At 56.4% G+C, this 27,806-nt stretch overlaps 2 protein-coding genes across 6 annotated transcripts; one reads left to right on the top strand and one right to left on the bottom strand.

The window, feature by feature from the left end:
- DLK2 (delta-like 2 homolog (Drosophila)) lies at positions 966 to 5,981 on the top strand. Of its 3 annotated transcripts, XM_005666030.3 has the most exons (7): positions 966 to 1,096; positions 1,386 to 1,509; positions 1,970 to 2,100; positions 2,361 to 2,424; positions 3,424 to 3,554; positions 3,992 to 4,136; positions 5,060 to 5,981. In XM_005666030.3, exons 3-7 carry the CDS (start codon positions 2,025 to 2,027, stop codon positions 5,793 to 5,795), a joined length of 1,152 nt encoding a protein of 383 aa, XP_005666087.1. In that variant the 5' UTR covers positions 966 to 1,096; positions 1,386 to 1,509; positions 1,970 to 2,024; the 3' UTR covers positions 5,796 to 5,981.
- Positions 5,909 to 25,878, bottom strand: ABCC10 (ATP binding cassette subfamily C member 10). Of its 3 annotated transcripts, none has more exons than XR_002345741.1 (21): positions 25,560 to 25,878; positions 21,931 to 23,149; positions 20,261 to 20,488; positions 19,470 to 19,626; positions 18,880 to 18,989; positions 17,208 to 17,287; positions 16,437 to 16,608; positions 14,886 to 14,984; positions 14,080 to 14,269; positions 13,314 to 13,391; positions 12,973 to 13,167; positions 12,398 to 12,551; positions 12,018 to 12,207; positions 10,024 to 10,367; positions 9,538 to 9,707; positions 8,868 to 9,028; positions 8,306 to 8,559; positions 7,225 to 7,446; positions 7,028 to 7,125; positions 6,671 to 6,783; positions 5,909 to 6,380 (listed from the first exon to the last, which is right to left on the bottom strand). XR_002345741.1 is itself a non-coding variant. In XM_021098753.1 (21 exons), the coding sequence occupies exons 1-21, from the start codon at positions 25,718 to 25,720 to the stop codon at positions 6,227 to 6,229; spliced, it is 4,473 nt and encodes a 1,490-aa protein (XP_020954412.1). In that variant the 5' UTR covers positions 25,721 to 25,877; the 3' UTR covers positions 5,938 to 6,226. The 3 variants fall into 3 exon arrangements, 2 of the variants coding, with proteins under 2 accessions (XP_020954412.1, XP_020954413.1); XM_021098753.1 differs by having other exon boundaries at positions 5,938 to 6,380; positions 7,225 to 7,370; positions 25,560 to 25,877; XM_021098754.1 differs by having other exon boundaries at positions 5,938 to 6,380; positions 7,225 to 7,370; positions 25,732 to 25,875.

Genomic DNA, 27,806 nt, shown 5'->3' with positions numbered 1-27,806 from the left:
ATTTTTCCCCTCCACCTAATGCATTCTTAGCTTTAAAAAATGCTTAGATTTCCAAAAAGTGACTTCTAATAGTCACACAGTGTTGATATACCATAATTTATTTGGCCTGCAGTGATTTTGGACATTATAGGTTGTTTGCAATTTTTCAGTGAAAAGTAAATGGTTAGAGCTGTAAAAACTCAGCTCAAATTTCAGAAAGCTCTTCAAGAAAGAGGTGGTCGGAGTTTCAGGCAAGGTGGCTGGGGAGACGGGGTGGATGTGGCTATGCCCAATGGGAGACTGCAAGAAAAAGTAGCCCAGGGCTCGGCCTGTGGAGGGTGTTTGTAGGAAGATGCTCTTCGCGAACTGGGGACTCCTTCCCATGTTTTCAATTTAAAGATGGCGAAATCTTGATCTGAAGGACTAGAGGTGGGCAGTAGAGGTCCAGACCTCTGCCCTCTTGCCGCATGCAAACAAGAACCGGTTTCCTGCCCTTGCCTTGGGTAGAGCCATTAGCCTGGAGGAGTAGCCCTCCCCCACAGTAGCCCTCCCCCACTCCCCCTTCATAACTCTTAGTGTGAGCTCTGGGTTTGAGGAGTCGGTGATTAGTACGAGGTGAAGAATGGATATGATCCGGGGTACAAAGGTGGGGACGTTTACAGGGTCAGGGGCGTTCCCAGCGCAGGGAGTCTTCCCATTAGTGCTCCTGAGAAGCAATAGGGTAGGAAAGAGAGATTTGACAGAAGGAGGGATGGAGCGTGGGTGAGTGGGCCAGGATCGATCCTGGAAGGTTGTGGATGGCAGCGAGGGAAGAAGAGGGCGGCGCAGACAGATGAAGCAGGTGATGCAGGATTTACAAACCGAGGAGGCGGGGGCTGGTGACAGTAGGAGGGCCAGCAGCCGCAAGTATGCCCTGAGCGTGCATGGGATATATATGAGAAGCGAGGTGGGAAGCAGACTGGTGAGGAGAGCAGAGGTGGGGCGCCGAGTGAGCGGCGCGGGTCGTGAAAGCGGAGATGCGAGATGGAGGATAACGGCTGCGCACAACTGGCCGACCCTTTACAGTCTGCTCCCATTTAGACTCCCACAATTTCCTCCTTCCATCGGAGAGAGCGAGGTTCGGAAAAGTGGGGTGGCTGCGGAGGGTGGGGGCCCAGGGGAGCGCGAGGCCCGGAGGGAGGGGTGGGCTCCGGGGCGGGTGTGCACTGTGCGTCGCCGGGGGTGGGCGCCGGGCGCGGGCGGGTGGGGGACGGGCCGGCGGCAGCAGAGGAGAGGAGTGGGGAGGCGGGCCCCGCCGGCACACGCCGCCCCTGGCAAGCGGCCTGAACGCGTGCAAGGAGCCGCCGCCGCCGCCGCTCCGGGTCGTCTTGAGCCCCAGATTCCCCAGCGCTCCGCTTGCTTGGCAGCTGCCTCGGCGCCTGGCCCCGCGGCCCGCTAGGGGCGGCCCCGCGCCCCCGCCCGGCCCCTCTGCGGAATCCGTCGGATCCAGCCTCGCTCTGCGCCCCGGGGCGCGCCGCCTCCCAGCCCGAGGTAAGAACCGAGAGGGCAGGGGCGCGCTGGGCTGGGAGCGCTCTGGGGATCTCAGGCCTGGCGCCGCGACCGGGGAGATAGGAAGGGGACGTGGGAACAAGTCCTGCGGGGAGTCGGGGGTGGGGGGTGGAGACTGCTCGATGCCGGGAACCGGCCCCCGCGTCGCCTTCGTGCTCGAGGTAGCCTCTTCGCGCTGTCCCCACCCCCGCCCCCGGCTCCTCCTGCGCCCTGATCTCGCTCTGCACTGCCCATCCTTCACCCCCTTACCACAGAGCCCTCTCATGGTTCCTGTCTGCGGTCGCCTCGCCTCCTCAAACCTTTCCCGCCCCGCCCTCCTGCTGCCCCCACCCCCTTCTTCTATCTGGACTCCCCTCTCCCCGCTGAGCTACTGTCACTCGGAACCGGAATCCGTGCCTCTATCTTTGCGTCTGGCCGCCTCCCAGCCTGTGCTGTCCCACAGGTGTCCGCACATCCGGCGGCCCATCCGACCGTCCCTCCTGGGGCTGGCGCTGACCATGCCCAGCGGCTGCCGCTGCCTACATCTCGTGTGCCTGTTGTGCATCCTGGCGGCACCCGTAAAGCCTGTCCGAGGTGAGCGCTCCCCCGGGCTCAGGTCTTGGCCCTGTCCGGCGATTGACCTCTGCTGGCCAGAGATGGCACTGCAGCCGCTCCGACCTGCGGGGTTGGCGACACCAGGACCGTCCCTTTGGAATGGGATAAGTCTCTGTTCTGTCCTGCTCCAAAGCTGAACCCACCCAATCGCTGGGACTCTGACTCCTTTCCCCAGCCCTGCATCTCAGGCAGCCGAACCCTGACCTCGGATTTACCCCTTCCACATCAATCTCTTGTAGCCGATGACTGCAGCTCTCACTGTGACCTGGCCCACGGCTGCTGTGCGCCTGACGGCTCCTGCAGGTACCTCTCCGGAGCACGTGCTCCCAAACCCTTTGCTCCTCGTCTCAGGCCTCCGCACCCACAACCAGGTCAAGCTGCCCCAGAGGAGAATGTCAGAATGTCCAACGGGTTAAGTCCCTACTTCTCACTCCCAGTCCCCTCATGCATGGGACAGGCAGGGCAGATGGGCTAGCCCCGCCCCTGCCCCCCCTACCCCTTTGCCTTGCCTCTCCTTTGCCTCTTGTAGCTTCTGGCTTCCCACCTTTACTCTCCCAAGTCTGATCCAGGAATTCTGCAACATTTCTCTTCAAGGTACCGGGAGAAAGAGCTGAAGCTTGAGGGAGGATGGAGACTGGGAGCCATGAGGAAAGTGGGAGATAAAGGAAAGATATAAAGAAAATTGGTTTAGCCTGGAAAAGAAAGGCTGTTGCCGGGGTTACTGGGGAGAAGCACTTATGAAAGAAGATCTTTCTTGATGAATGTAATTGACTCACTGGGGTGGGGGGTGGGCAAATTCTGTAGCAGGAGGAAAGTGGGTCTGGACATAAGGAAATGAGCTGACAAGGCAATAGGCTGGAGGGGCTGGGGGTGTTTGAGACTCTGCTAAGTAGGCTGGGCCTTTGCCCTGGAATCAGGATGGGAAGACAGTCCTAATGACCTTTCAAGGTCACTCTTTTGGAACAATTGTTTCTAAGTACCTCAGACATTCCAGGAATGGTGTTGGGGGCATTACTTAATTTCTTTCTCAACACATCCCTGCCAGGTGTATCCCCAGTTGACAGATGAGAAAACTGAGACTCAGAAAGGTTAGACAAAGCGCAGAACCAAGACTTGAAAGCTGATGTCTGATTCCATATACGCGTCCTGTGACCCTGCACGGCCCTTCGTCTTCCTGGGATGGACCCGCTTTCCCTTAGAGGCTATCATATGTCCCCTGTTTCCTTAAAGCTCTGATCTTGCTTCCTCCATTTCTTCGCATCCTTTTACCCAGAACCCTGACCCTGTGCTTCTCCCCATCAGGTGTGACCCAGGCTGGGAGGGGCTGCACTGTGAGCGCTGTGTGAGGATGCCCGGTTGCCAACACGGTACTTGCCATCAGCCCTGGCAGTGCATCTGTCACAGTGGCTGGGCGGGCAAGTTCTGTGACAAAGGTAAGGGAGTAGAGCGGGTAGCTATTGGGCTGGAGACCCCATGTGTCTTGGGAGACCATCCAGTGCCTCTTGTGTCCGGCTCAAATTCTCAAATACATAGTATTTTATAATTTTAGAATTTATACCTGTCTTCTGAATTGGTCCTCAACACAACCCCATGTGGTAGGCAAGGCAGCTGTGGAAAACTGTACTCTTATTACAGATGAGGAAACTGAGAGCTACAGGCAAGATGCAACGTGCCCAAAGGCACTTTGAGATGGACTAACAGTGCCAGGGCGGCGTGCCTCCTGACTCCGAATCCAGTGTTATTGTTTTCCCCCACTGCATGGTGGGATTGTAGTATGAGCCACACACCCACAGAGCTCTGGGTGGGGCCTGGGCAGGTCTGGGTGCCAGACGTGAGGAGCTTTCCAGAGCCCTCCTGATCTCCTCTCCAGATGAGCACGTCTGTACCACGCAGTCCCCCTGCCGGAACGGAGGCCAGTGCATATATGATGGGGGCGGCGAGTACCACTGTGTGTGCCCACCAGGCTTCCATGGGCGTGACTGCGAGCGCAAGGAGGGACCCTGTGAGCAGGCGGGGTGAGTGCTGGCCCCAGATTAGATGAGAATCTGGTGCCGGAGGAGAGAGGACTGTTGAGAGGGTGGTGGGGAAGCATTAGGGCTGAAGGTCAGAAGTCCCCACATGGGGAGTTAGGTTGTGGCACAGTGGAAATGAACCCAACTAGTCTCCATGAGGATGTGGGTTCGATCACTGGCCCCGCTCAGTGGGTTAAGGATCTGGTGTAGGTCTCAGATGTGGCTCAGATCTGGCACTGCTCTGGCTGTGGTGCAGGCCAGCAGTGGCAGCTCCCATTTGACCCCTAGCCTGGGAACTTCCATGTGCTGCAGGTGTGGCCCTAAAGAAAGAAAAAAAAAAAAAAAAAAAAAAAGGAAGAAGTCCCGGCACCTGAGGATAAAACCCCAGGCTGCCAGAGTGACCATGGGTTTTAAAACTTTTTTGGTATCATCTGAGCCATTTCTCCAACGACAAAAATGTGCAGGGGCTGGAGGTGTAACACATCAATGTGTGACTGTCCTGGCTGGGGAGGCTGAGGCCTAGGACTCCCCTCCATCCTCCCAGGAAAGCTGGAGTTCAGCCCCTAAAGTTGTTCCACACGGAGCCTCGTGCCTCGTGGTGATTGAGGTGGGCCCACAGGGCTGGACTTGTCCTTGTTTCTGCCTCAGGCCTGGGAGCCTGCAGGATAATAATAGTACGCTTGCCCTGAGCCTCGCCTTTGGGCCAGGCCCTCTGCTACCTGCCTGACCTCAGATTATCTCATTTCACTCTCACAATTTGGGAAGCTGGGTACTGCCCTTATTCTGTTTTTAAAATGAGGCATCTGAGGCTCAGAGAGAGTGGCTCAAGGTGACATTGTTAGAAGGGGTGTGTGTGGCAGTGATTAGGATGTCAACCCCGGCTACCCTGCAGGTGGCATCAGAACGCTCTCTCCTCCTCCCCCAAGCTCCCCGTGCCGGAATGGCGGGCAGTGCCAGGATGACCAGGGCTTTGCCCTCAATTACACGTGCCGCTGCTTGGCGGGCTTCGTTGGGGCCCACTGTGAGGTGAACGTGGATGACTGTCTGATGCGGCCTTGTGCCAACGGCGCCACCTGCCTGGATGGCATCAACCGCTTCTCCTGCCTCTGCCCTGAGGGCTTTGCTGGACGCTTCTGCACCATCAACCTGGATGACTGTGCCAGCCGCCCATGCCAGAGAGGGGCCCGCTGTCGGGACCGTGTCCATGACTTTGACTGTCTCTGCCCCAGTGGCTATGGGGGCAAGACTTGTGAGCTGGTCTTACCCGTCCCAGATCCTGCCACCACAGCAGACATCCCCCCGGGGCCCACCTTAGCCGTCGTGGTGCCAGCCACGGGGCCCATCCCCCACAGCGCAGGGGCCGGTCTGCTGCGCATCTCCGTGAAGGAGGTGGTGCGGAGGCAAGAGGCCGGGCTGGGCAAGTCCAGCCTGGTGGCTGTGGTGGTTTTTGGGGCGGTCACCGCCACCCTGGTCCTGTCCACGGTGTTGCTGACCCTGAGGGCCTGGCGCCGGGGTGTCTGCCCCCCCGGACCCTGTTGCTACCCTGCCCCACACTATGCCCCGGCGCGCCAGGACCAGGAGTGCCAGGTTAGCATGCTGCCAGCGGGGCTCCCCCTGCCACCCGACCTGCCCCCCGAGCCCGGTAAGACTACAGCCCTGTGATGCAGGTGGGGGCTTTTCGGCCCCCTCCTTCACCTCCTCTGCTGCTCGGACTGGAGTGGTCTTTTCTCACCACCCCTCAGCTGGGGCGCACACACTGAGGGACCTCAGCCTCATGCCAGAAATATTATTTTTTTAACACACAGAATGTAAGATGGGAATTTTATCAAATAAAACTACAGAAGTGCACGTGGGCGCCTTTGCCAGAAAAACCTGCCTGGAGTTCCAGATGCAAGAGGCCCAGAGCAGAGGGCAGCTTCTGGGGCAGCCGTGGGACCCTGCACCCAGGGGGAGTAGTTTGTACCCTTGTCCCCTCTGCGGAAGTGAGGGAGAGGTAGAGCCACAGAAGAGACTGTAAACAAGTGGTGTTGTCCCTGCGCTGCCCTGCAGCAGGGGGGCCAGAGGGAGGCCCTTGGGGTCGAGGCTTGGGGCCCTCAGGGAAGGGGGCGGGCTCTCTGCTGGCTGCTCTGCAGCAGCTGCTGGAACAGCGAGTGGGGCTGGCTACGCAGGGCGGCAGGGGAATCCAGCTCTGCCACCCTCCCCGCTTGTAGCACCAGCACCCGGTCTGAGTTCAGGATTGTGTTGAGCCTGCATGGGAGAGGGTGGTGAGCTCGGGGCTGGAGGACGGTGCCCCGAAGAAAGCTGACCCTCTTTCCCTCCTCTCCCACCCTGGACAGCACCCGCTGGCCCCACGGGTTTCAGCCCCTGGCTCTGCAGACAATGGACTGCAAAGGGCCTAGGTTGGTGCCTGAAGAATGAAGAGCTGAGACACATAGGGGTTGGAATCTCCAGAGCACCAGCCCTGGGTCCCTCAAAGGAAGGGAAGCTCTGAGTCCGTGACCTCAGAGCCCCTGGTTAGGGTCTCACTCTGGGCACACCTGTGGGCAATGGTCAGCACTGTCTTGTTGGCAAAGCGTTGGCAGATGGTCTGCTGGAGCAGCTGGTCTGTCTTCTGGTCCACACTCGCTGTAGCCTCATCGATACACAAGATCTGGAATGTTGGAGAGGGTTGGGAGGAGGAGGGGAGAAGAGAATTAGCTGTGGCTGCTGCCTAGGCACTGGCGCCCACGTCCTGGCCCGGCCCAGATCAGCCCACAGCTCCCCACTTCCAGCTCTACAAGGAAAGCTGACTGGATCCCTTGAGACCTCTCCTGGAGCCGCTTCCTCACCTCCACCCCTGACGTGTCCCTTGCCTTCTTCCTGGCCCTCTTGAATATCCCCTCCTCTCATCTTACCTTGGCATCTGTGAGGAGAGCCCTGGCCAGACACAGCAGCTGCCTCTGCCCCAGAGATAAACTCCGGCCCCCCTCACCCAGCTCAGCATCCAGACCACCTGCAAAGCACAGCATCAGAGCTCCCGGGTTCCAGCCTCCTCTTGCCCCTGCCCTGCTCACTCCTCCTGCCACCACACAGGCTAGGACCTAGCACTCACCCATAGATCTGAGCACCCCACTCAAGTGGCACTGCTCCAAGGCTTGCCACAGGGCTCTGTCCTCATACAGGCCTCGGGGATCCAGGTTTTCCCGAACGGTCCCACTGAACAAAAAGGGCTCCTGGGGGATGATGGCCAGCTGGGATCTGAGGGATCAGGGGAGGCAGGACAGGGAGTCTAGGCTGGAGATGTGGCCACTTCTGCTTCCAGCATAGGTTTTAGCTGTAGGAAGAGGACCTCAGGAAAGCTTGGGGATAAGACTTGAACACAGCCCCCACTTTGCTCCTCTCTTGGTCAGCCATGTACTGAGAATTGTGCCAGAGCTACGAGGAATGCTAAAGAAGCCAAAGGCCTAGACTCTGTCCTTAAGGAGCTTACATCTCACTGAGGAACCAAAAAACCCAGAACAAGCATGAGCTAAACTGTGTGGCACTGACTCCAGCCGTCACTGGGACAGCAGTGGCTGGCAAGGAATGACCAGAGTTTGACTGGGTAGTGGATGCTTCAGAGTTGGAAGTAGGCCTGAAATTGGGTCCCGAGGAGTTACACGGTCAAGCTCTAAGGTCAGACCACCATGGGTTAGAAGAGAAGACAGGAGGGACAGGGCCTGGGATCAGCAATGAGTTTTAGGACAGAGTTTCTCTACCTTTTTTTCATGTCATGGAACTCAGAGAAAATGGCACTAAGGGTAACGTGGTGGGTGGGGGTGGGGGTGTTTAGCTCCAGATGAGGCCACCTGTGGTCAAGGGCAACTGGTCCAGGTCTCCAGCTGTCCCAAGCACCACTTGCCAAGCCTGAGGGCATAGCACCTGGGAGGCTCTGATTCAGGAGAGTGACTGGTGGTCTGGAGTGGAGGGTATGTGCTGGGAAGTACAGGATGAAGCTGGGAAGGTGAAAACCTTAAGACCACAGCCATGAATCTGGACCTGAGCACTGGGAGGTCCCTCTCCTTGCCTGCTTGTCACATCCTCCGTCTTGCTTCCTGATTGGCCCTGGCTGCCCTGAGTTTATGTAAAGGCTTCCTAGCTAGGCCTTTCTCCAAGGGCCAATAATCTGGTCCCCTCCACTCTATCCCCCAGACCTGAGCTCGGCCAGCTCCAGCTGGCTTGTGTCCACGCCGTCCAGCAGCACTCGCCCGGAGCTGGGCTCCAGCAGCCGGAAGAGCACCAACAACAGGGAAGACTTGCCGGAGCCCGTGCGGCCCACGATGCCCAGCTTCTCTCCAGGCTGCACGCGGAAGGTCACCCCATCCAGGGCGTTGGGCAGCCCTGGCCGGTACACCAGCACCACATCCTGGAACTCCACGCTCCCCTGGCTCAGCCAGCTGATGCCCAGCTGGTGGGGCCCGTGGGTGGGAGAGGGAGGGAGATGGGTGAGAAGGGGAGGAATAAGGAGGGGCGGGTTGGAGAGTGGAAGGAAGGGAGAGGAATGACGGATGGAGGGTGTGGGGGGAGACATGGGGGAACGAGGACAGTGTAGGCGGGATGGGAGGATGGACATAAAGAATAGGGATGTCACAGGGGACATCAGAGGAGCTGAGGAGGATGGTAAGGACACAAGGAAAGGAACTAGGGGGATGCTGGGGCCCTCAGGAGGGTCCCTCAGGATTCCAGCACCCAGGCTGGGGTGGGGGTGCAGGCTACCTGCGGCCACTGGCCCCGGGGCTCCTGGGGCAGGTCACAGGAGTACTCCTCCAGCCGCTCGACGCTCACGAGCATGGTTTCTGTCTGCGTGAAGCTGCTCACCAACCCCGAGAGCAGGCCCGTCAGGGACAGGGCGTAGGATAGCGACAGGCCCACCAGACCTGGGCGAGGGGAACACCAGCGCTAGGGGAGGCGTGGATGCTGGGAGGCGTGTGGGGAGGAGTGGGCAGAACAGAAGAATCCGGAGCTGTGCACCGTGGGCATTTAAAGGAAGCCAGCCCTGAAGCAGGAAGATGCAGAACACAGACCAGGCCCACAGGAAGCTGGATGCTGAGGGGTGCGTGGTGGGCCTGGAGAGGCTGCAAGGGATGACAAGTAGAAGGCAGGTGGGTGGGGTCAGGGTGCTAAGTGCTGGGGCTGGGGGTGAGCAGGAAAGGGCAAAGATCAGACTGGTGCTAGTCCCAGGTCCACCACCATCTGGGGAGGGACTCCTGGGTGAGAGACCCAGTTTCCTCGACTCTAAAATGGGGGTGATGGGAATTATAATACATTTTCACAGAGAACCCTGGGCAGGAGGTGAAAACGCTGGGGGCCAGTGTAGGAAGAGGTCTGGGGCAGCGCTGGGAATAACCCACTTCTGAAGTGAGAGTGAAGGGTCCTGGGGCAGCACCTGGGTTGGCGAGGCCCTGCTGGTGCTGCACCAGGGCGATGCCTGCAATGGCACTGACCACGGTGGCCCCCATGAGCTGTAGCCGGATGTCCAGCCACTGCATGGTGGCACTGGAGGCAAACTGGCACCTCTGGTTGAGCTCCAGGAGCCTCTGGTTCTCCTCCTCAAACCTGGAGAGGGAAGCGAGGTCACTCCACAGCAGCACTGACCCGCACACACTCTTCTCTGCAGGATGCCTCCTAGGAGCGTATCTGTACACCCAGGGGCCCCACCTCAGGGGTAGACAAGCCAACGTGCTCTTTCATGCGGGGTCTGCTCGGCCTCGCCCTCCCCGTTTGCTGTTTCTTTCCTCTTTCCCCTAGTGCCCTCACCCACCCTTCTCTTCTCAAGAGACCCGAGACCCCCTGTTCTCAGGGGTCCCTCTCCTCCCCTCCCCCCAGCACCTTACTCCCCTGGCTTGGACCGGAAGAGGCAGACCTCACGCACCTGTAGGTGGCCCCGGCGGCCCGGAGCACAGGGAGGCCAGCCAAGGTGTCGGCCAGGTGGGTGTAGAGAGGGGACAGGGTGAGGCTGCCCAGGCGCCGCAGCTCCCGCGAGGATGCTCGGTAGTGGCGTTGCACACGGTAGTAGATGGCGCTCAGGGGTGGCAGCAGCAGCAGCAGCCAGGGCAGGCCGGAGCCCAGCACGACTAGGAGGCCCAGCAGCCCCGCCGTGTTGGCCAGGAGGATGTTGAGGATGAAGGGCAGGCTGTCATCCGCACAGGCCACGTCAGAGGAGAAGCGGTTGAGGACCCGGCCCGTGGGTGTGGAGTCGAAGAAAGTCACTGGTGCCTGGGAGAAGGGGTGAGGCTGGGCAAAGGCAGGGCCTGGGGAAAAGCAATGGGGGCAGCCCCAGCGGGGAGGTGGGGCTGGGGACGAAGGCCCAAGGTAGAGAATAGGAAAGGAGTCAGGTGTTCTCCAAGGTTTGGGGACACTGAGGAGGGGCTGGAGGAGCTTGGAGGAAGAATAGCCCAGGGAAGGAAGGCAGAGCCTCTTCCCTGAGAGGCCATGCTAGCCATCCCTCTACCTCTGTGCTTTCAAGGGAAGCTCACCTCCCTCCAGAAGATGGGGATTTCAGGCCACGAGTGAGCTTTAGTTAGATGTCAGGGCACGCATCCTGACCTCACGGCTGGACAGGGTATGAGGGCAGTGGTTTGAGTCAGTAACCTCTCATGGTGAAACGCTGAGGTTCTGGAGTCAGACTGCTCCTTGGATTCCAGCGTTGCCACTTACCAGACATGAGACCCCAGGCAAGGGCTTAATTTCTTCAAGACCCCCATCCCTCATCTCAAGAAGGAAGACAGTAATGGAACCGCAACCTCACTGGGCTGAGCAGGATTGAAGCCATGCTGACAGCAGGCAGGAGCTTAGTACAGTCTGCCGGCTATGTGCCAAGAGGTCAGTAGTTGCCAGCTATTTAGACTACTTACTGTTGGAAGGTGTCATCTCAAAGACAACCCTTCCCCTTTTCCCACCTTCCCTGTCCCCCAACTCTTTGCCATTACTTGGGGATCAGTACTATCTTAAGGCAGGGCATGAAGTCAAAGGACTCGCTGAAGCACCTTCTACTGCCTGCTCAGGAGAAGTTAATTCATCATGGCCTGAAGATGTGGGCAGGTGGGTGCAGCTGCTCCCTGAATGGCAAGGGACATGGTCCTGGGTTCATGGCCACAGAACTCGGCTTGCCCAGGTCATGTACCCTCTCAGAGCCTGTCTCCTCATCTGTAAAATGGGAATAACAGTACCTACCTCACAGGGTTATAAAGTGGCCCTAGGAAGATAATGGGCAAGTAAGGGCTTTGTAAGAACAACAGCATTGTTAACAATAACTGCTAACTGAGCACTTACTGTGTGCACGGCACTATCCCGAGCCCTTCCAGGGACTAATTAATCCTCATAAGGAACCAGAGGGTAAGCAACAGATTAGAACTGCACACAGCAACGGGGTGGATTTTAGAAAGAGCTCTAAATAAAAACTAAGGAAAGGGATGTCATTTATAAAGCCACGTGCACACAAAATAGAGGCATTTTGCAAAAAAGATACATATTAAACCCACCTAGAATGGTTGCTTATCAAGGAAAGGAGGGGACGTGAAAACAGGGTTTGCAGATAAAAAGGGATGGGGCAATAAATAAAAAAGGGACCTCACATGAACTAAGGGGTGATGAACTCAGCCTTCTGAGCTTAAGCCCCAAATGGAAGTGACTGAGGAAGGTTCTCTCTGCCCCCTTTACAGATGAGAAAGCTATCGGCTTAACTAACTGGGTTTGAACCCAGGCAGCTGCTCTGCTCTCAGCCTCTCCAGGTCCCAAGGTGTCATGTGCCGTACCCATCTGTGAGAGGCTGTTTTCTCCTGGGGACCAGGGGGTGGGATGGGCCCCCAGTGGAGCCCAGGTACTGGGTGGAGCCCCCAGGCCACCCCCACGCCCCTGTCCCCTCACCATAAGGACTCTACACAGCAGGCGGCGATGCAGGGTGGCGGCTGCTCGGAGGGTGCCCGCCGCAAAGAGCACTGCCCGGAGAAGGGTGCAGAAGGAGTTGACACCAGCAATGGTCGCATACACGGTGAGGTAGAAACGGATGTCTGAGGAGCCATTGGGGGCAGCTTTGGGCAGTGGCAACACCGAGGTGCTGGGTGGTGGGGAGGGGGCTGTGGGTAACCAAAAGTGGGGCCACTCAGGGGTCCCTTCCCCACCCCCACACCACCTCTCCCCACCCTCCAGACGACACAGGCCCTGGAACACTAGCCCCCCCACCCCTTGCTCCCTGCCTGGCAACCACCCTGAGAGCCCCAGGCCTGTGCCCAGCCCTGGCCACTCACTAGAGGCTTCCAGGGGAGAAGAGGAGCAGCTGGGCAGAGAGCAGCCCTTCAGAGTTCAGACTGCTAGGGGCTGGCGCCTCCTGGGAGTTATTCTTGGCTGCCTTCAGCTGAGAGATCCAGTGGGAGAGCCACCAGTCCGCGGCGTTCCTGGTGGCTGGGTGGGGATGGGAAGAAGAAAGCTGCCAGGCTCAATCTCCCTTCTATTCAAAGCCCCCCTTCCTCCGCCCTTGCCTCTGGGTCTACCCTCCTTCACCCCCCACCCTCGGCACCGTGCACCACGCACATCCTCCCTGGTGTGCGCTTCTTTTCCGGGCCCGTCACCCTTCAGATCTGGGGAGAGCATGGTCTGGGATTTGCCGGATGGGGCTCCTAGCCCTGGGAGCAGATCAAGAGATGGCTATGGAGCACACCCATGGTCCCTGGGATTCTCGGAACTGGGGACATGCCTCTTGCCCCCAGCTGTTGCCCACGCCCGGTGGGTCTCTGGGCTTTATACAAGGTGACGATTAGCACAAGGTGATGGGGACCTAGGCAACAGGCTATGGTGGGATAAGAGCAGCAGGGTTTCTGCCTACCTTGCATGAGGAGCAGAGAGAAGAGGATGGCGAGGGCCAGGCCCGGGCCCATGGCTCTCCAGTACGCCCGGTACACATGGAAGGCCACGGCGCCCTCCTTCTTGCTTTCGTCCTGCAGCAGGCGGTCAGACGTGCTCCCCTCCACATCCAGCCCCTCCTTTGTCTTCTCTGGGGTCTGTACTGACTGGGCTGTGGCTGCAAGGATCGGGGAGGTGGGCAGAGGGGATTAGGTTTGCAAGATGACGGCTGAAAACCCAAGGGGCAAGCAGGCTTTGTAGAAAGAGCTCTCTGCAAGTGTGCCGGCAAAGTGCAGGCCCTTTCCTCTCGCCCCTGGGCCATACCTGGGTCAGACTCTTGTCCATCCTCAGCCCAGGCTTTGGGGACAGCTTGTACCAATGGCAGGATCTCAGAGGGGGGCCCTGGAAGGCAGCAGGGGAGGTGAGGAGGGGGCTGTTCTGGGTATATTCTATGCCTTTCTAAACATGTGGGCCAACTTACTGCCTGTGCTCTTTGGACCTCCTCCCTGACCTTCCCCAGCGGGGCTCTGCCCTGGACCCCAGACCCTGAGAACGTCCATCAAGTCCATCCCCCGTGCCTGGAGTCCCATCAGTAGAGACAGAAAATGTTCGCCCCTAGCAGGAGAGTCAGGGCCGCCTCTGAGCACCCTGTCCAGAGTCACCTCCCACTAGTGCTGGGCTTTCTCCTCATGCTTCAGGGAACTCTCAACACTCTGGGGGAGCTTCCTTTCCGCCTGTTTCTGCAGGTGGTCGTGTGCCTTGGATGGATGAATGATAATCCATCAGGGCTTCTGTTTGTTTTTAAGTAAAATGAATGTTCCAAACCTGACTGCTTTCTCTTCTCCGAGGACATGAGACTGTTCTCAGAGATCCTGGACCTCTAAGTTCCCAAAACCCGTGCCCCAAATCCCTTCCCTCCTGCTCTCTGCTCTTCACACCAGTTCTGTGAAGCTGGGAGAGGGTTTTCTGCTAGACAGAATGATGACAAGGCCCAGGCCACACATGGAGGAGACGCAGAGTCTACAGTCGACAATCTATCTGTCGTACCTGGGAGGATGGCTCCCTCGCCCTCCCTGGTGGCCCACAGTACCGGCCTGGACGAGGCGCCCGTTCTCCATCAGCAGCACCACGTCAGCCTTCTCCAGGTACTCGGTGCGGTGGGTGCAGAGCAGCCGCGTGGTGTGGCCCAGCGCTCCCAGGATGCACTTGTGCAGCAGGTGGCTGGCCACATCTGCATCCACGGCGGCCAGGGGGTCATCGAGGAGATAGAGCTCCTTCTCCTAGGGGGAGGCGAGGGCACTGTGGGCACCAAGTCCTCTGGCCAGAACCCAGACCTCTCCTAGGACATGATCTCGAGGCCGTCAGAGAAGATGGTGGAGAGGAACTGTGGGGCCTGCCCCTACAGCAGTAAAGAAGGTCAGACTGGAGGGTAGATGTCCCTACAGTCAAGCAGGGCCAGTGCTCCGTTTTTCCGGGTCCCAGTGCCTCAAGCCACATAATACTTTTTATTTATTCATTTATTTAATGCTTTTTAGGGCCGCACCTGTGGCAAGTGGAAGTTCCCAGGCTAGGGGTCGAATGGGAGCTGTAGCTGCCGGCCTATGCCACAGCCACAGCATCGCGGGATCCTTAACTCACTGAGTGAGGCCAGGGATCGAACTCGCATCCTCATGGATACTAGCTGGATTTGCCTTGGCGGCGGCACAACAAGAACTCCCACATAGTGCTTTTTGAAGGGGCTATAACTGCCAAAGGGGGATAGGATGGCCAAGGGACCAACACCTTAGGAGCTTGGAGGGGGCTGGGGAAAAACCAAAGCTGATGAACATTCCCCTCCTTTGCCCACTCTTCCACGCTCCCAAGCCAAGCTCTGGACCCCCCCCATCTTTCACTTACCTGGTAGACGGCGCGAGCAAGGGCGATGCGGGCCCGCTGTCCCCCGCTGAGGGTCACGCCCTTCTCCCCCACCTCTGTCTGGTCTCCTGCAGGCAGGATCTGCCGGGACAGGCCCCCTGGTGTTGGTCAGTGAGCTCCCCACTACCTTCTACCCCATTGCCTATTCCTCCACAGGGAAGAGATGGTGGGGGTCATAGAGTCAGGAGAGTGGACTTGAATTTGGGGTTGGGGGCCAAAGGGGACAAACCACAATTCCAGCAACAACTAGCACGTGCTGGACACCTTCTGTGGGTGGAGCACTTTATAGGCAGCGTCGCATCTGACCCCCATGGTGACCTTCTGAAGTTGGTATTGGTCCCTTTTCACAGATGAGACCAAAGCTCCAAGTAACTACCCTTCCCAGGGTCACTCCACTGCTAGAGAAGAGCAGGACACGGATATAGACTCCTAACCAGTCCATCACACTTGCCACTGTGCTTTTTTAACTGGCAGGGATGATGATGGGCAAATTCAATGAATGCTTTATGGTTTTTGCTTTTTTTTTTTTTTTTTTTTTTTTTTTTGGTTTTTAGGGCCACACCCACAACATATGGAGGTTCCCAGGCTAGGGATCCAATCGGACCTATAGCTACTGGACTACACCACAGCCACAGCAACATGGGATCTGAGCCGCATCTGCGACCTACACCACAGCTCACAGCAACGCCAGATCCTTAACCCACTAAGCAAGGCCAGGGATTGAACCCCCATCCTTATGGTTCCTAGTCAGATTCACTACCACTGCGCCACAATGGGAACTCCAGCTTAATAGTTTTTTCGAGAAGGAAGGTACCCCGAGCCTCCCTGTGGCTTCGGGAGGAGTCTCCTTAGCTGAGGGGCCCCCCCACAGCAGAGGAAGCACCTGTGGTACACCAGATGGAGACCCTGGAGGGAAAAAGCTTTGTGATTCATCATTTTTCTCAGTGTCCAGGACACTTTCCTGTACCCAGGAGACACCTGGGAAATGCCTAATGTAGAAACAAATGGTAAGTGGACATAAGAAGCCCCGTGGTCAGGGTCAAAGGTCCTCCGTTCCAGGGCAGTTTCACATTTACCTGGACAGGGCAGTGCTGAAGCCAGTCCTGCAGGGGACATGGGGGCTGGGCAGAAAGTCACAGGAGCAATTGGGACTCTCGTCTCCCCTCAACTTAGCACTCTGAGTGGGGGGATCTACTGGGCATGCCAGGCTTCTCTACAATAACCCTGACCCTTCCAGTGGGAGGTGGGAGAAGGCCTCTTGACCCAGAGCCACTAGCCAGACCTCCAGAGAGCTAGGCCTCAGAGGAAATCATCTAGTCCCAGAGGCCCCAGCTTTCCCCCAGCTGTTGTGGGGGACACCCAGTCACCACCACCTCTCCAGGCCCTGCCCAGAAGCTGGACAGCGCAGGAGGCCCAAAGCCTGACAGCGAGTCCTGGGTGAGTGATGCCTGAGTACAAGCAACCCCGTCCCAGAGCAGCATGTCTCCAACCTGTGGTGTCAGGGACACGGGCAGCGGGCAGCCAGGCACTCACGCTGAGGTCATCGTTGAGGGCGCAGGCCTCTAGCACTTCCTTGTACAGCTGAGCATCAAACATCTTCCCAAAGAGAATGTTGTCTCGGATGGTGGCAAACTGGATCCAGGGTTCCTGGGTGGCCAGGCCAAAGCCTCTGGACAGCTCCCACACCGCCACCTGCCCACGCAGCCTGCGGAGAGCCAGGGAAGGAGCATGGGGGACCGGCTTCCTACTCCCCTGCCTCCCAGAAGCTTCCTCAGACTGCTGTCTGGTCCACAGGGTCCCCCTTCATGTCACATGGCTCTCTGGGTTGTCAGCCACTGAGGTCCTGAGAAGGCTGGAGGCCCATTCTGGACTGGGAAAGGAAGAAACTGGTCTCTAGCTGCTGCCAAACAGCTGTCCCAGGTCGATGTGTGGCCACCACTCTACACGCATTGACTCTCCTGGGGAAAGACGAGGGCCTTCCCACCTCTGTCCCTCTAGGCATCCTTCCCCTGCACAGGCACTTTGCTGAAAGAGTAGCTGATGCCGGACGTTTCCCTTTATTCCTTCATGCACTATCACAGCCCCTCTAACACTCTGCTGTGATGATCGGGGAGGACCCCCTTTCTCACTGCCGGCCCCTTTCCAGATGAAAATTCTCCCAAGAAATGGACCACTTGGGAGAATTGTTCATCTTGGCATCTCGGATCTCTAAAAAGGCATCCACTACGTAGCAGGGGCCAGGTAAGTGCTGGCGAAGGGCAGAGCAGAGGACGAGGGGGGCGGTGGGCGCTGGAAGTTGCTTACCTGTGGAGCTCCCCAGAGATGGCGGCCAGCAGCGAGCTCTTCCCGCAGCCCACCTTCCCCACGATGCCCACCAGCATCCCCTACAGGGAAGCCATACGAGGAAGGGTCAGGTGTCCCTCCCGAGGGCCTGGGCTGCCCATCACCCCATGGAGGCTCCTCTCTAGGCCCCAGTTAGCCTGGAGAGAAAGAATTCCCCACCCCTCAGGCTGAGCTGTGCCTCAGTGACTGATGCCCCACTGGCCCCGGGCAGAGGGGAGGGGAAGGTGTTTTATTCTCTACTCAGAGGAGCACCGGTGTCGCTGTGTGAAGGGCCTCTGGAGGGGAGCAGTGTTCCAGAGAGCATGGAAGGAAAACTGCTTGAGAAGCTCCAAGAAAAGGTCTGAGGCTGGCACCCCAGGGTGGGGGGAGGGAAGGGCAGGACTCCTGGCTCTGGGGCCTGGCTGCGGGGCTGGCTAAGTCCACCTGCAGCAGCTCACAGCAAAAAGCAATGTTTTGCACAGGTGCCCATTTTTGCGATTTGCAGTTTAAAATTCTTTGTGCTCCCTTCATGCGTTCATGGAGCTATCTCCCTGTACACAACGGGAAAATGTATTTCTTGAGAAATGGATAGGGCTTCCTGCTCAGTCTGCGATGCCCCCACACTGCCAGCCAGGGCTGACCTGTCTCCAGGTGGGCACCGGACCAATCCGAGACCCTTCCTGGGACTCCTTCGTCTTTCTGGCTGTGGCCTGTGAGTGGAATGGCTCTCTGCAGGCCCCTCTTCTGCTCAGGTGAGAGCAGGTCCCCCGAGAGAAGAGGCAGATAGAGAAAGAGAAGTGGAACAGAAGGAGCAGCTCGGCGAGTTGGGGCCTGGCTCTGGGCGGCTGCTGAGATCTGCCCATGTGCTGCTCTGTGGATTCCGCAAATCATCTCTATATCCTTCTTACAAATTCTTGTTGGCTTAGGCTAGCTTCAGTGGGTTTCTATGACTTATATCCAAAAAAGCCCCAATTGACACGTTAGTAAAATTCCTTTGAAAAATTCCAGCCTTGTCTTGCCTGAACTAGGAGGAAAAACAAAACATTCAGCTTGAGCCAGAAATGTGAGCCAAATGTGGCAGGGGCGGTGCAGGCAGCCCCGGAGAACGATGGGTTGAGCTGCAGGGCAAAGGGTTGGACTCGGGTCAGGGGAGAGGGAAAATTCAGGACTGGGTGAACAGGGGTCGCCATCCTGCCAGGAATGCTCTTTCAGGTGTTCCTTTGACAATGCCTGCCTGCCATGGTGTGAGTCACAGGGTGTGATTCTTTTTCACCAGGCTAAATAGAGGATTAGCAATGCCATTTGCAAAATTCTCTGAGAAGGGGGCTGCTGGGCCTCTCCCACAGGTCCCCAGCCTCAGGGAGATGCTGGATAAGCTCTGGAGTCTGAACTCGACAGCCCCAGGGGAACATGAGAGACAAGGGCAATTGTTGGTCTGGACTGAGTGGATGTGAGCCGTGTGGCGACCAGGCAGATGGTGACTGCCCTGAAGCAGGACATGGTGCCAAAATGACCTCTGGAGAAGAGGTTCATCTCCTCTCCAGTTAGAACCTGCTCACCAGCTCTTCCCTCGGTAATTAGAGCCAGTTCGTCTGGGGATGCTGCATGTCCCTCATTAGTCTGGGGACTCTGCTGGGGTATCTGACCAACGAACCTTCTTCACTTGGAGGTGACTGATGAAGGTCTCCTGGCTGGTTCCAGCTGGGTCCCAGGAGAACAGGGCTTCATGGAGCTCTAAGGCCGCAGTTGGATCGGTTGGGGGATCTGAACAAGGAAGAAGTTGCTCAACTTGGGTTTTTCTTTTCGTCTTTTTATGGCTGTGCCTGCGGCACATGGAAGCTTCTGGTGCTAGGGGTGGAATTGGAGCTGCAGCTGAGGCCTACACCACAGCCATGGCAATGCTAGATCTGAGCCACATCAGCGACCTACATCGCAGCTTACAGTAACACCAGGTCCTTAACCCACTGAGTGAAGCCGGGGATCAAATCCACATCGTCGCAGATGTTATGTTGTGTTCTTGACCTGCTGAACCACAACGGGAACTCTCCAACTTGGGTTTCTAATCCACAACCAGGGCTAATGCAGCCTCAGCCTCACTCTGAGGAGTCTCCCTTAGGAAATGGCCACCTGCCCTGCCTGGATTCTGCTGCCTCTGGCTCCTCTTGGCAGCATCTCTGTACAGCAACCCAGGGGCTACAGTTCCCTCCTCCCCTTGCCAGGTTCTGCCCCCCAGCTTCCCATTACCTGGGCTGTAGTAGGCCTGGGGGTTGTGGTTGGGAAGGTCAAGGAAACGCTGGATCCGGTCCAGGGACACTTTGGCCTCCAGGAGGCCGTTGATCACCCAAGGGAAGTTGTTGAGGGGAAGGATGAGCATGCGCACCAGCGCCAGGGCCGTGAACACCTGAGCAGGGTTGAAGGTGGGGGAGGGGCTGGAGCATGACCTTGAGCTCGGGAATTATCTGAAGGCCTGCTCCATGGGTGGCCCTGTGGACAGGTCTGTGGAGGGGACAACAGGGCAGCACTAGAACTGAGGGGCTGGCTGGATGATCCTTGGGTTAGAGGTGGCAGAGGTGGCCACTGCAAGAATCCTAGGAATTCCAGATGTTCCCCCAGGGATCCAGGCTGCTCCATGATAAGCACACCAGCCGAGTTCATCCTGAGACCTTCTCAGAATTGCTAAGTAGCAACATCATCTGGTGAGACCCAGCCCTGGATCTGCCCAACACTGACTGCATTGTGAATTTTTTTCCCCCAAGGCCCTCAGAATGAGGATAAGGGGACCTGGCTGGAAGCTGGAGAGGGAGGAAGAGGAGAGGAAAAACAGGAGTTCCTTCACAGAGGGAAGGGTTCTACACCTGAGGCCCTGGATGAAAGGTCCCTTCAGAGAAGTTCCCCCAAGTTGGGAAAGAAGGTGGCCTTCCCAGCCAGCACTGAGGGCTGGAGCTCACCCCCCACCCCTCTGCCGTCTCTGTGCTGCTGCTTGCCTCCCACACCTTCCGACAGCCATTCCCCCCCTCCCCGCCCCAGGGCCTTACTTTGGTGGCAGTGAGCTGGTGCCCCATGAGAACATAGGTGATGAAGATGACGATGGAGATGACGACAGGCAGGGCAGCCCACAGGTACACACAGGCCGCATCCAGGTACTTGATGACCCAGAGTCGCCCCAGCTCTCGAGCTCGGCAGGCCTCTACGCGGGCCCCCAGCGCCTGCTCCCACCCGAAGAACTTGATGACACGAATGCCACTCAGCAGCTCTGTCACAAGCTAGGGACACAGACAAGAGGGCAGTGCAAAGTGGAACCACTGCTCATGTGTGTGCCCCTCTGCCCAGTCGCCCAGGCTCCTGGCACAGGCTGTCAGGTACTCTGAGCTCCCTCTAGGCTCCAGCTGGGGACACCTCCCTAAGAGATGAATTGGTGGAACGTGTTGGGGGTGGGGTCACCATATTGGGGTAAAAGCACTTCTTTCATTTGAGGAGGGACTAAGAACTATTCCCAAGGCCAGAGAATGTGGGCTCCAGGGGCTGGTCACCAGGCCGGCCTGTGGCTTGGGTGCTATGGGAACTAGTCCTAAAGGAGTATGCAGGTGTGGGAGGCCAGACCACAGGTCAGGCAGGCGGATGGGCAAGGGCCAGAGAAACTCCTTGGATCCCAACATTCAAACATCCCCAGGAGTTCCTGCCATGGCCCAGCAGTTACCAAACCTAACTAGCATCCATGAGGATGTGGGTTCGATCCCTGGCCTCGCTCAGTGGGTTAAGGATCTGGCCTTGCCATGAGCTGTGGTGTAGGTCACAGACATGGCTCAGATCCTGCATTGCTGTGGCTGTGGCGTAGGCCAGTAGCTATAGCTTCGATTGGACCCCGAGCCTGGGAACCTCCATATGCTGCGGGTGTGGCCTTAAAGAGACAAAAAGACCAAAAGAAAAAAGAAAAAAAAAAAATCCCCAACCTGCAAGCCAGGGAGGCACCGGGGTTGGTAGCTATCAGGGGTAGGGGAAAGGCCCCAGGTCACACTCAGCTCTCAGGGATGCCCTCCTCCCCATTAGCACTCACAGCCATTCCAGTAAGAAGTTGACAAATAAGCTCTAGGCACCTGTCTGCAAAGAGACCACAATCATCGCAGAACCCAGGAGTGACTCAATACCTAGAGGTGGCCCAGGCAGGATAGAGACCTACTCTGTTCCCCATAGCCCACCTCTAAGAGGTAGCTGGGGTCCTCCTAGGCCTCTCCACAGGTGGCTACCGGGTGCTCTGTGCCCAAGATGAGGAGGTAGGAGACCGGGGTCCTGGCTCTAACACTAAAACCCCATTTGGCCCCAGATGGGTTACTTGCTATCTGTTGCTGCTCAGGGCTGCAGGAGCTAAAGGGCCATGTTTACCTAGGGCTTGCTTTGTGACTGGCACTTTGTCATCTCATAGGATCCTCCCAACCATGCTCTGAGGCAAGCTGCTATTACCCTCATTGTAGAGATGAGGGAAGGAAGCCCCAAGGAGGTTAAGTGACTTGACTGAATTGATCAAACCTTAAGCGGTAGAGTTGGGATGTGAACTCATGTCTGTCTTTCTCTAGTCTGTGCTCTTAACTTCTAGATCAGGCTCACTGCCTCAGGTACAGTGTAGGGGAGGACCTGGGGCCCAGGATGCTGGGGGTGGTGGGGGTGGGGGTGGTCTCTGGATGACTCAGGGACCCCAAGCAGCCCTTACCTTAACCCGCGCGTCCTTGTGCTGGAGCATCTCCTGGTTGCTGGCCATGATGCGGGTGGCAATCACTTTGTTGACAGGTACCAGCAGCAGGGCCAGGATCAGCCCACCCACAAAGGCCACACCCACCTGCTGGTGCAGCAGGTAGAGGGTGATGGCCAGCTGCAGAGGCAGGCCCCAGGCCTCGTGGAAGCTCCCGGCGAAGTTGAGGAGCCGCTCAGAGTCGGTGCCTAGTAGGTTCAGGACCTCCCCTACAGGAGGGCGTCTGGGCCCCAGATGTAATGCCTTTCGGTACAGGATGTTCAGCACAGCCCCCCGTGCCTGAAGCGTCACCTTCTGTACCTCGTACCCGTACTGATTCTGCAGCACGGCGCCCAGAACAGCTCCACCAGCCAGCCCCAGGGCATAGAGCAGGCCGTTGCTTAGTGGCTCCTGCCCCTCCTCCAGGAAGCCCACCAGCAGGGACAGCAGCAAGGGTCCAGAGAATCCCAGCATGGTCCCCACCAGCTTCAGCAGTCCAAGAGCCAAGTAGCACCGCCCAAAGGCCCCATACAGGGCCCTCCACAGCCGGGCCCCCTCCTGCCAGTGTGCCTGGAAGATATGGGCTAGGTAGGTTGGGTGCAGCCGGCGGGGGAGGCGGCACGTGTCCTGGGGCTGCCGGAGTTCCCTGCGGGCCCCACGGGCCAGCAATGGTGCCAGCCAGGCGTAAGAAAAGCGTGACAGCCAGCTCTCTCCATCTTCAGCTACTTCGGCTTCCTGTCCCTCAGGCAGGAGGGGCTCCTGGGCCCAGGGTTCCCGTGGCTTCCCAGGGACTGCCCAACCCAGGCCATAGGCTAAGAGTACAGCCAGTTGCAGGATGATGAGGCACAGGCGGGAGAGAGGCCCTGGGAGAAGGGGGGGCAGAAGTGTGCCTCGTTGGCAGTGCCATAGCAGGGTCAGCACTAGGGCTGGGGCTGGCAGGAAGGCAGCCAGGGCCAAGGCCAAGGGCCCCCGGGAGCGGCCATGAGGGGAATGAGACAACACCCACAGGGCCATGCTGTGGCTGATCCAGGCCACAGCCGCCATGCCCCCTGCCAGCACCTCTAGTCCTACGGGCCCTGGGCCTGCCCCTGGTGGCAAAGCGACTGGAAGGAGGTCTAGCAGTGGAAAGATGGAGAGCAGGAAGGAGGCTGTGAGTCGGAGGCGCCAGCCGGGACTGCGGTGTGGGATCCAATCTGGATTCCTGGAAACAAGGGGGAAGAGAGAAAAGAAGGCATGTCATGGTGGACCCAGAGCGCAGACCAACCTCCAGTAACTCATTTAGCTAGAGGGAAATCAACTCCTTTTCCTGCCTTGTATACCTTATTTCCATCCAACTCTACTCTGGAATCAGGGCTTTTTTTTTTCCCCCAGGAACTCTTCCTGGATTAACCTAATCCATTTTCTAATCTACTACATCATCTCGGATCATTCTTTTTTCTTTTCCTTTTTCTTTTTAGGGCCACACCTGTGGCATAGGGATGTTCCCAGGCTAGGGGTTGAATCAGAGCTGCAGCTGCTGGCCTATGCTACAGCCACAGCAAGGCCAGATCCGAGCCACATCTGCTACCTATGCTGCAGTTTGTGGCAATGCCAGATCTTTAACCCACTGAGAGAGGATAGGGATTGAACTCACATCCTCATAGTTGGGTTCTTAACTGGCTGAGCCACAGTGGAAACTCCTCTGATCATTCTTTTGCCCAGAAATAAAAAAATTCTGAGTTAAGGTACTGAACATGAAGACCCTACTTACAAAAATAAAATAAAATAAAATCCCTGAATGTTCCTACAGACAACTACTAAGGGATGAGAATTAACTGTAGATTAAAATGTTTTGGGATTTCTTTAAAAAAATCCACCAGTCACAGTTATATGGAAGAGTTTATATTTGGGTAAAAGTCAACCTTTAATAATTCTGTTTTCTGGAATTCCCATTGTGGCTCAGCGGGTTAAGAACTCACATAATGTCCATGAAGATGTGGGTTTGATCCCTGGCCTCGCTCAGTGGATTAAGGATCTGGCGTTGCCGCAAGGTGCAGCATAGGTCACAGATGTGGCTCAGATCCGGTGTTGCTGTGGTATAGGCCGGCAGCCGCAGCTCTGATTCAACCCTTAGCTCAGGAACATCCATATACTACAGGTACAGCTATAAAAAGGAAAAAAAAAATTCTATTTCCTAAGATGTGGGGATGGAAGAAAGAACATTGCGAGCCCTTGGAGGTTGGTACCCTGGTTCCAAGCTGGCATAAACCAGCCTTAGAAACTTGGGCAAGCCTCTTTCCCTCTCTGCATCTCATTTTCCTCATCAGCACAGTGAGCAGTGAGGAGTCTGGATCCAATGCCCTCTGAGGTTCTTTCCTGTCTGAGATTGTGAATCTCTCTAACCCTCTTCAGCAACTTGCAAAAGTCTGTCAAGTGAAGTGAGATAACCACAATTTCTTTTTTTTTTTTTTTGTCTTTTGTCTTTTGTTGTTGTTGTTGCTATTTCTTGGGCCGCTCCCGCGGCATATGGAGGTTCCCAGGCTAGGGGTTGAATCGGAGCTGTAGCCACCCGCCTACGCCAGAGCCACAGCAACGCGGGATCCGAGCCGCGTCTGCAACCTACACCACAGCTCGCGGCAACGCCGGATCGTTAACCCACTGAGCAAGGGCAGGGACCGAACCCACAACCTCATGGTTCCTAGTCGGATTCGTTAACCACTGCGCCACGACGGGAACTCCGAGAAAACCACAACTTCTATGGATTACAGGATGGACCTTCTTGTTTTCTCCTTACACTGTGAGTTCCCAAAGGACTATGTCAGTTTTGTTCCTTTGTTTTTGTTTTGCCTTGTTTTTGCTTTTTAGGGCCACACCCTTGGCATATGGAAGTTCCCAGGCCAGGGGTCGAATGGGAGCTACAGCTTCCATCCTATACCACATCACCTTAGAGAGGGTCACATTCTGTCCATTAGACTAGAGACTCCCAAAGACAGACTAGACTTTCCTCCTGCCTTGTCAGAAGCCAGAGCTTAAGATGACATTTAGCCATAACTAGCCATATAGGAATTAGTATAAAATCAAGGTGAGTTTAGCACCTGCAAATTATAGCCCCCAGTTCAGGAAGGATTAAGGTTCTGATTTTGCTCTTCTCTTCTACCCATTACATCTTTTCCACTTGAATACATATACTTTTCTTAGCCTAGAAACAATGAGGTTTCGTAGACGGAAGTGGTAAGGAACTGGTCCAACAACTTCAGAACATGTTAATCTTTTTGGCTTCAAAACACTGCTCACCCACTTTTGCCTCCAATTCATGACAACTGTGTTTGGGCATCTGAAGATCTACAGAAGTCATGATTTCTACATGGCATTGGGACTTTAAAAATGTGCCAGGCACTGCACTGTATGCTTAAACGCATTATGTAATTTAAATCTTCCAACAGTGCTATGAGGCTCAGGGAAGATAGTTAACTTGACCCAAAACAGAGTGGCAAAGTGGTGATGCCCAAATTTTATTCTTCTTTTGCCCCTACCCCACAGACATATTTCGGTTACACTGCCGCGGAAACGTGGGTTTCGAGCGAGGTCTGCAGGCACACATGGACGGGTGTCTTGCATCCCTCTCTACCCACCTCGGGTTGCCCCAGTGGCAGGCACTGAGCACGGCGAGGAGCGCGTGGGGCAGGGCGCTGAGCACCAGCTGGGTGAAGCAGTGGCCGGTGGTGTCCCCCTCCCACACTGGGAGCGGCTGCAGCGCGCTGGTACCGCACAGCTGGGCCAGGAACCGCTCCATGGAGGCCTCACCTGCGGGGAAAGCCGAGGGTGAAGAGGGAGAAGCTTTCCCTAGAAAAGAGAATCCGAATTCCCAAGTGCTAAGTGCGGAGAGCCGGCACCCGGGGGGCCGGGACGCTAATCAGGAAGCAGGGGTGGAGCCAGAGTGACAGCGCGTCCCCGGTGGAAGCAAAAGAGCGGGCTCCCGGCTTGGGGACCCTGGCCAGGCCCGCTTGGCACCCTCTAGAGGCGGGATGACCTCCCAGGCGCCTCTCGGGCCTTCCATTTGCAGGGTTTCTGTGCGCGTGCGCACCGCTCTCAGTCTGCGAAGGCCTGGGTAAACTCGCCCGCAGCTGTGGGTTGCACCAGGGTGTTTGGGCGCGCTTATGCTGCTCTTTTGCAGATGAATTCATCTCAGCTCTGATGCAGCGTCAGCCGTGCACTAATGTAGAATACTTGCTCCCATCTGTCTGCTGTTTACTAGCAGGCACATGCATTGCGCTTTCTAATTTTTTTTTTTTTTTTTTTTTTTTTTTTTTGCATTTTAGGGCCGCACCCGCGGCAAATGGAAGTTCCAAGGACAGGGGTTCCAAGCCGAGCTACAGCTGCCGGCCTACCCACAGTCACAGCAACTCGGGATCAGAGCCGCCTTTGACCTACACCACAGCTTAAGGCAACGCTGGATCCCTGACCCACTGAAGGAGGCCAGGCATCAAACCCCGCATCCTCATGAACACGGGTCGTATTCGTTTCTCCTTCACAAGGGGAGCTCCCACACTTTCTAATTCTTAAAACTTGCAGCAAGGGAAGCCAAACGTGAGAGCTATGCGCCACCTGGGGACACTTCCTCAGGGAAGTTACCTAACTTCTGTGAACCTGTTTCTTTATCTTTACAAAAGGGGGAATAACACCGTACCAAAGTACTGTTGAGAGAGTTGAATAATTAGTCCTATGGGCAAGTGCCTTGCTTAGAGTTGTCCTGCAATAAATAAATCTCTTTGGTAAGCAGTGGAAGAACATAAGCTTTATAGTAAAACAGATCGAGTTTGATTCCTGACCCTGCCAACTTTCAGCAGTGTGATCCTGGGCAAGTTACTTTTGCATCTTTTTTCCCCCTTTCTTTTCTTTTTACAGCGGCACCTGCTTATGGAAGTTCCCCAGGCTTGGGGTCAAATTGGAGTGGCAGCTGCAGGCCTTCGCCACAGCCGCAGCAAGGCTGGATCCGAGCTGCATCTTGGACCTAAGCCACAGTTTGTGGCAATGCAAGATCCTTAACTCAATGAGCAAGGAATTGAATCTACATCTTCATGGACACTATGTTGTGTTCTTAACCCACTGAACCACAACAGGAACTCCTACTTTTGCATCTTAGTTTTATTATTTGCTTAAAGGACACGATACTGGCTTACACCTCACTTAAGAATGCGCAGTGCCGGAGTTCCCGTCGTGGCGCAGTGGTTAACGAATCCGACTAGGAACCATGAGGTTGCGGGTTTGGTCCCTGCCCTTGCTCAGTGGGTTAACGATCCGGCGTTGCTGTGGCTCTGGCGTAGGCCGGTGGCTACAGCTCCGATTCAACCCCTAGCCTGGGAACCTCCATATGCCGCGGGAGCGGCCCAAGAAATAGCAACAACAACAACAAAAGACAAAAAAAAAAAAAAAAAAGAATGCGCAGTGCCCAAAGAAAAGTAGTTCAACAGATAACTCTGATTATCCCACTTAATCTCAAAAAGAGGCCTAGAATCTCTAATGTCAGAAATGAATGGTCCTATTTTTACAAAGTTAAATGCAGGTGTGCATTTCACACCCCTAATAATTAAGGGATTGGAGTAGGATGGGCCCCTGGGCTGAGAACAGCTGGGACTTATGAGGCTGAGTAAATTGGGCTTTGCTTCTCTCTCTTTTTTTTTTCTTTTTTGTCTTTTCCTTGAGCTGCTCCCGTGGCATATGGAGGTTCCCAGGCTAGGGTTCCCAGAGCCACAGCAACAGGGAATCTGAGCTGCGTCTGCGACCCACACCACAGCTCACAGCAATGCCAGATCCTTAACCCACTGATCAAGGCCAGGGATCGAACCTGCAACCTCATGGTTCCTAGTCAGATTCGTTAA

The sequence above is a fragment of the Sus scrofa genome, chromosome 7, assembly GCF_000003025.6.
Source record: "Sus scrofa isolate TJ Tabasco breed Duroc chromosome 7, Sscrofa11.1, whole genome shotgun sequence".
In the NCBI taxonomy this organism is placed as follows: Eukaryota; Metazoa; Chordata; class Mammalia; order Artiodactyla; family Suidae; genus Sus; species Sus scrofa.
Note: the sequence above shows the minus strand (reverse complement) of the source record. Positions and strands in the feature narration are given on the sequence as shown.

What these genes read in the sequence shown, in the direction of transcription:
- DLK2 (XM_021097971.1), top strand. Translation starts at nt 1,650, where the DNA reads ATGCCGGGAACCGGCCCCCGCGTCGCCTTCGTGCTCGAGGTAGCCTCT. An exon ending in ACCCGTAAAGCCTGTCCGAG is followed by an intron (nt 2,101 to 2,360) that starts GTGAGCGCTCCC and finishes AATCTCTTGTAG; the next exon opens with CCGATGACTGCAGCTCTCAC. An exon ending in GGACCCTGTGAGCAGGCGGG is followed by an intron (nt 4,137 to 5,059) that starts GTGAGTGCTGGC and finishes TCCTCCCCCAAG; the next exon opens with CTCCCCGTGCCGGAATGGCG.
- ABCC10 (XM_021098753.1), bottom strand. Translation starts at nt 25,720, where the DNA reads ATGGAGCGGTTCCTGGCCCAGCTGTGCGGTACCAGCGCGCTGCAGCCG. An exon ending in TTGCTCGCGCCGTCTACCAG is followed by an intron (nt 14,270 to 14,885) that starts GTAAGTGAAAGA and finishes GCCTCCCCCTAG; the next exon opens with GAGAAGGAGCTCTATCTCCT. An exon ending in TGGGGTGCTCAGATCTATGG is followed by an intron (nt 7,126 to 7,224) that starts GTGAGTGCTAGG and finishes TGTGCTTTGCAG; the next exon opens with GTGGTCTGGATGCTGAGCTG.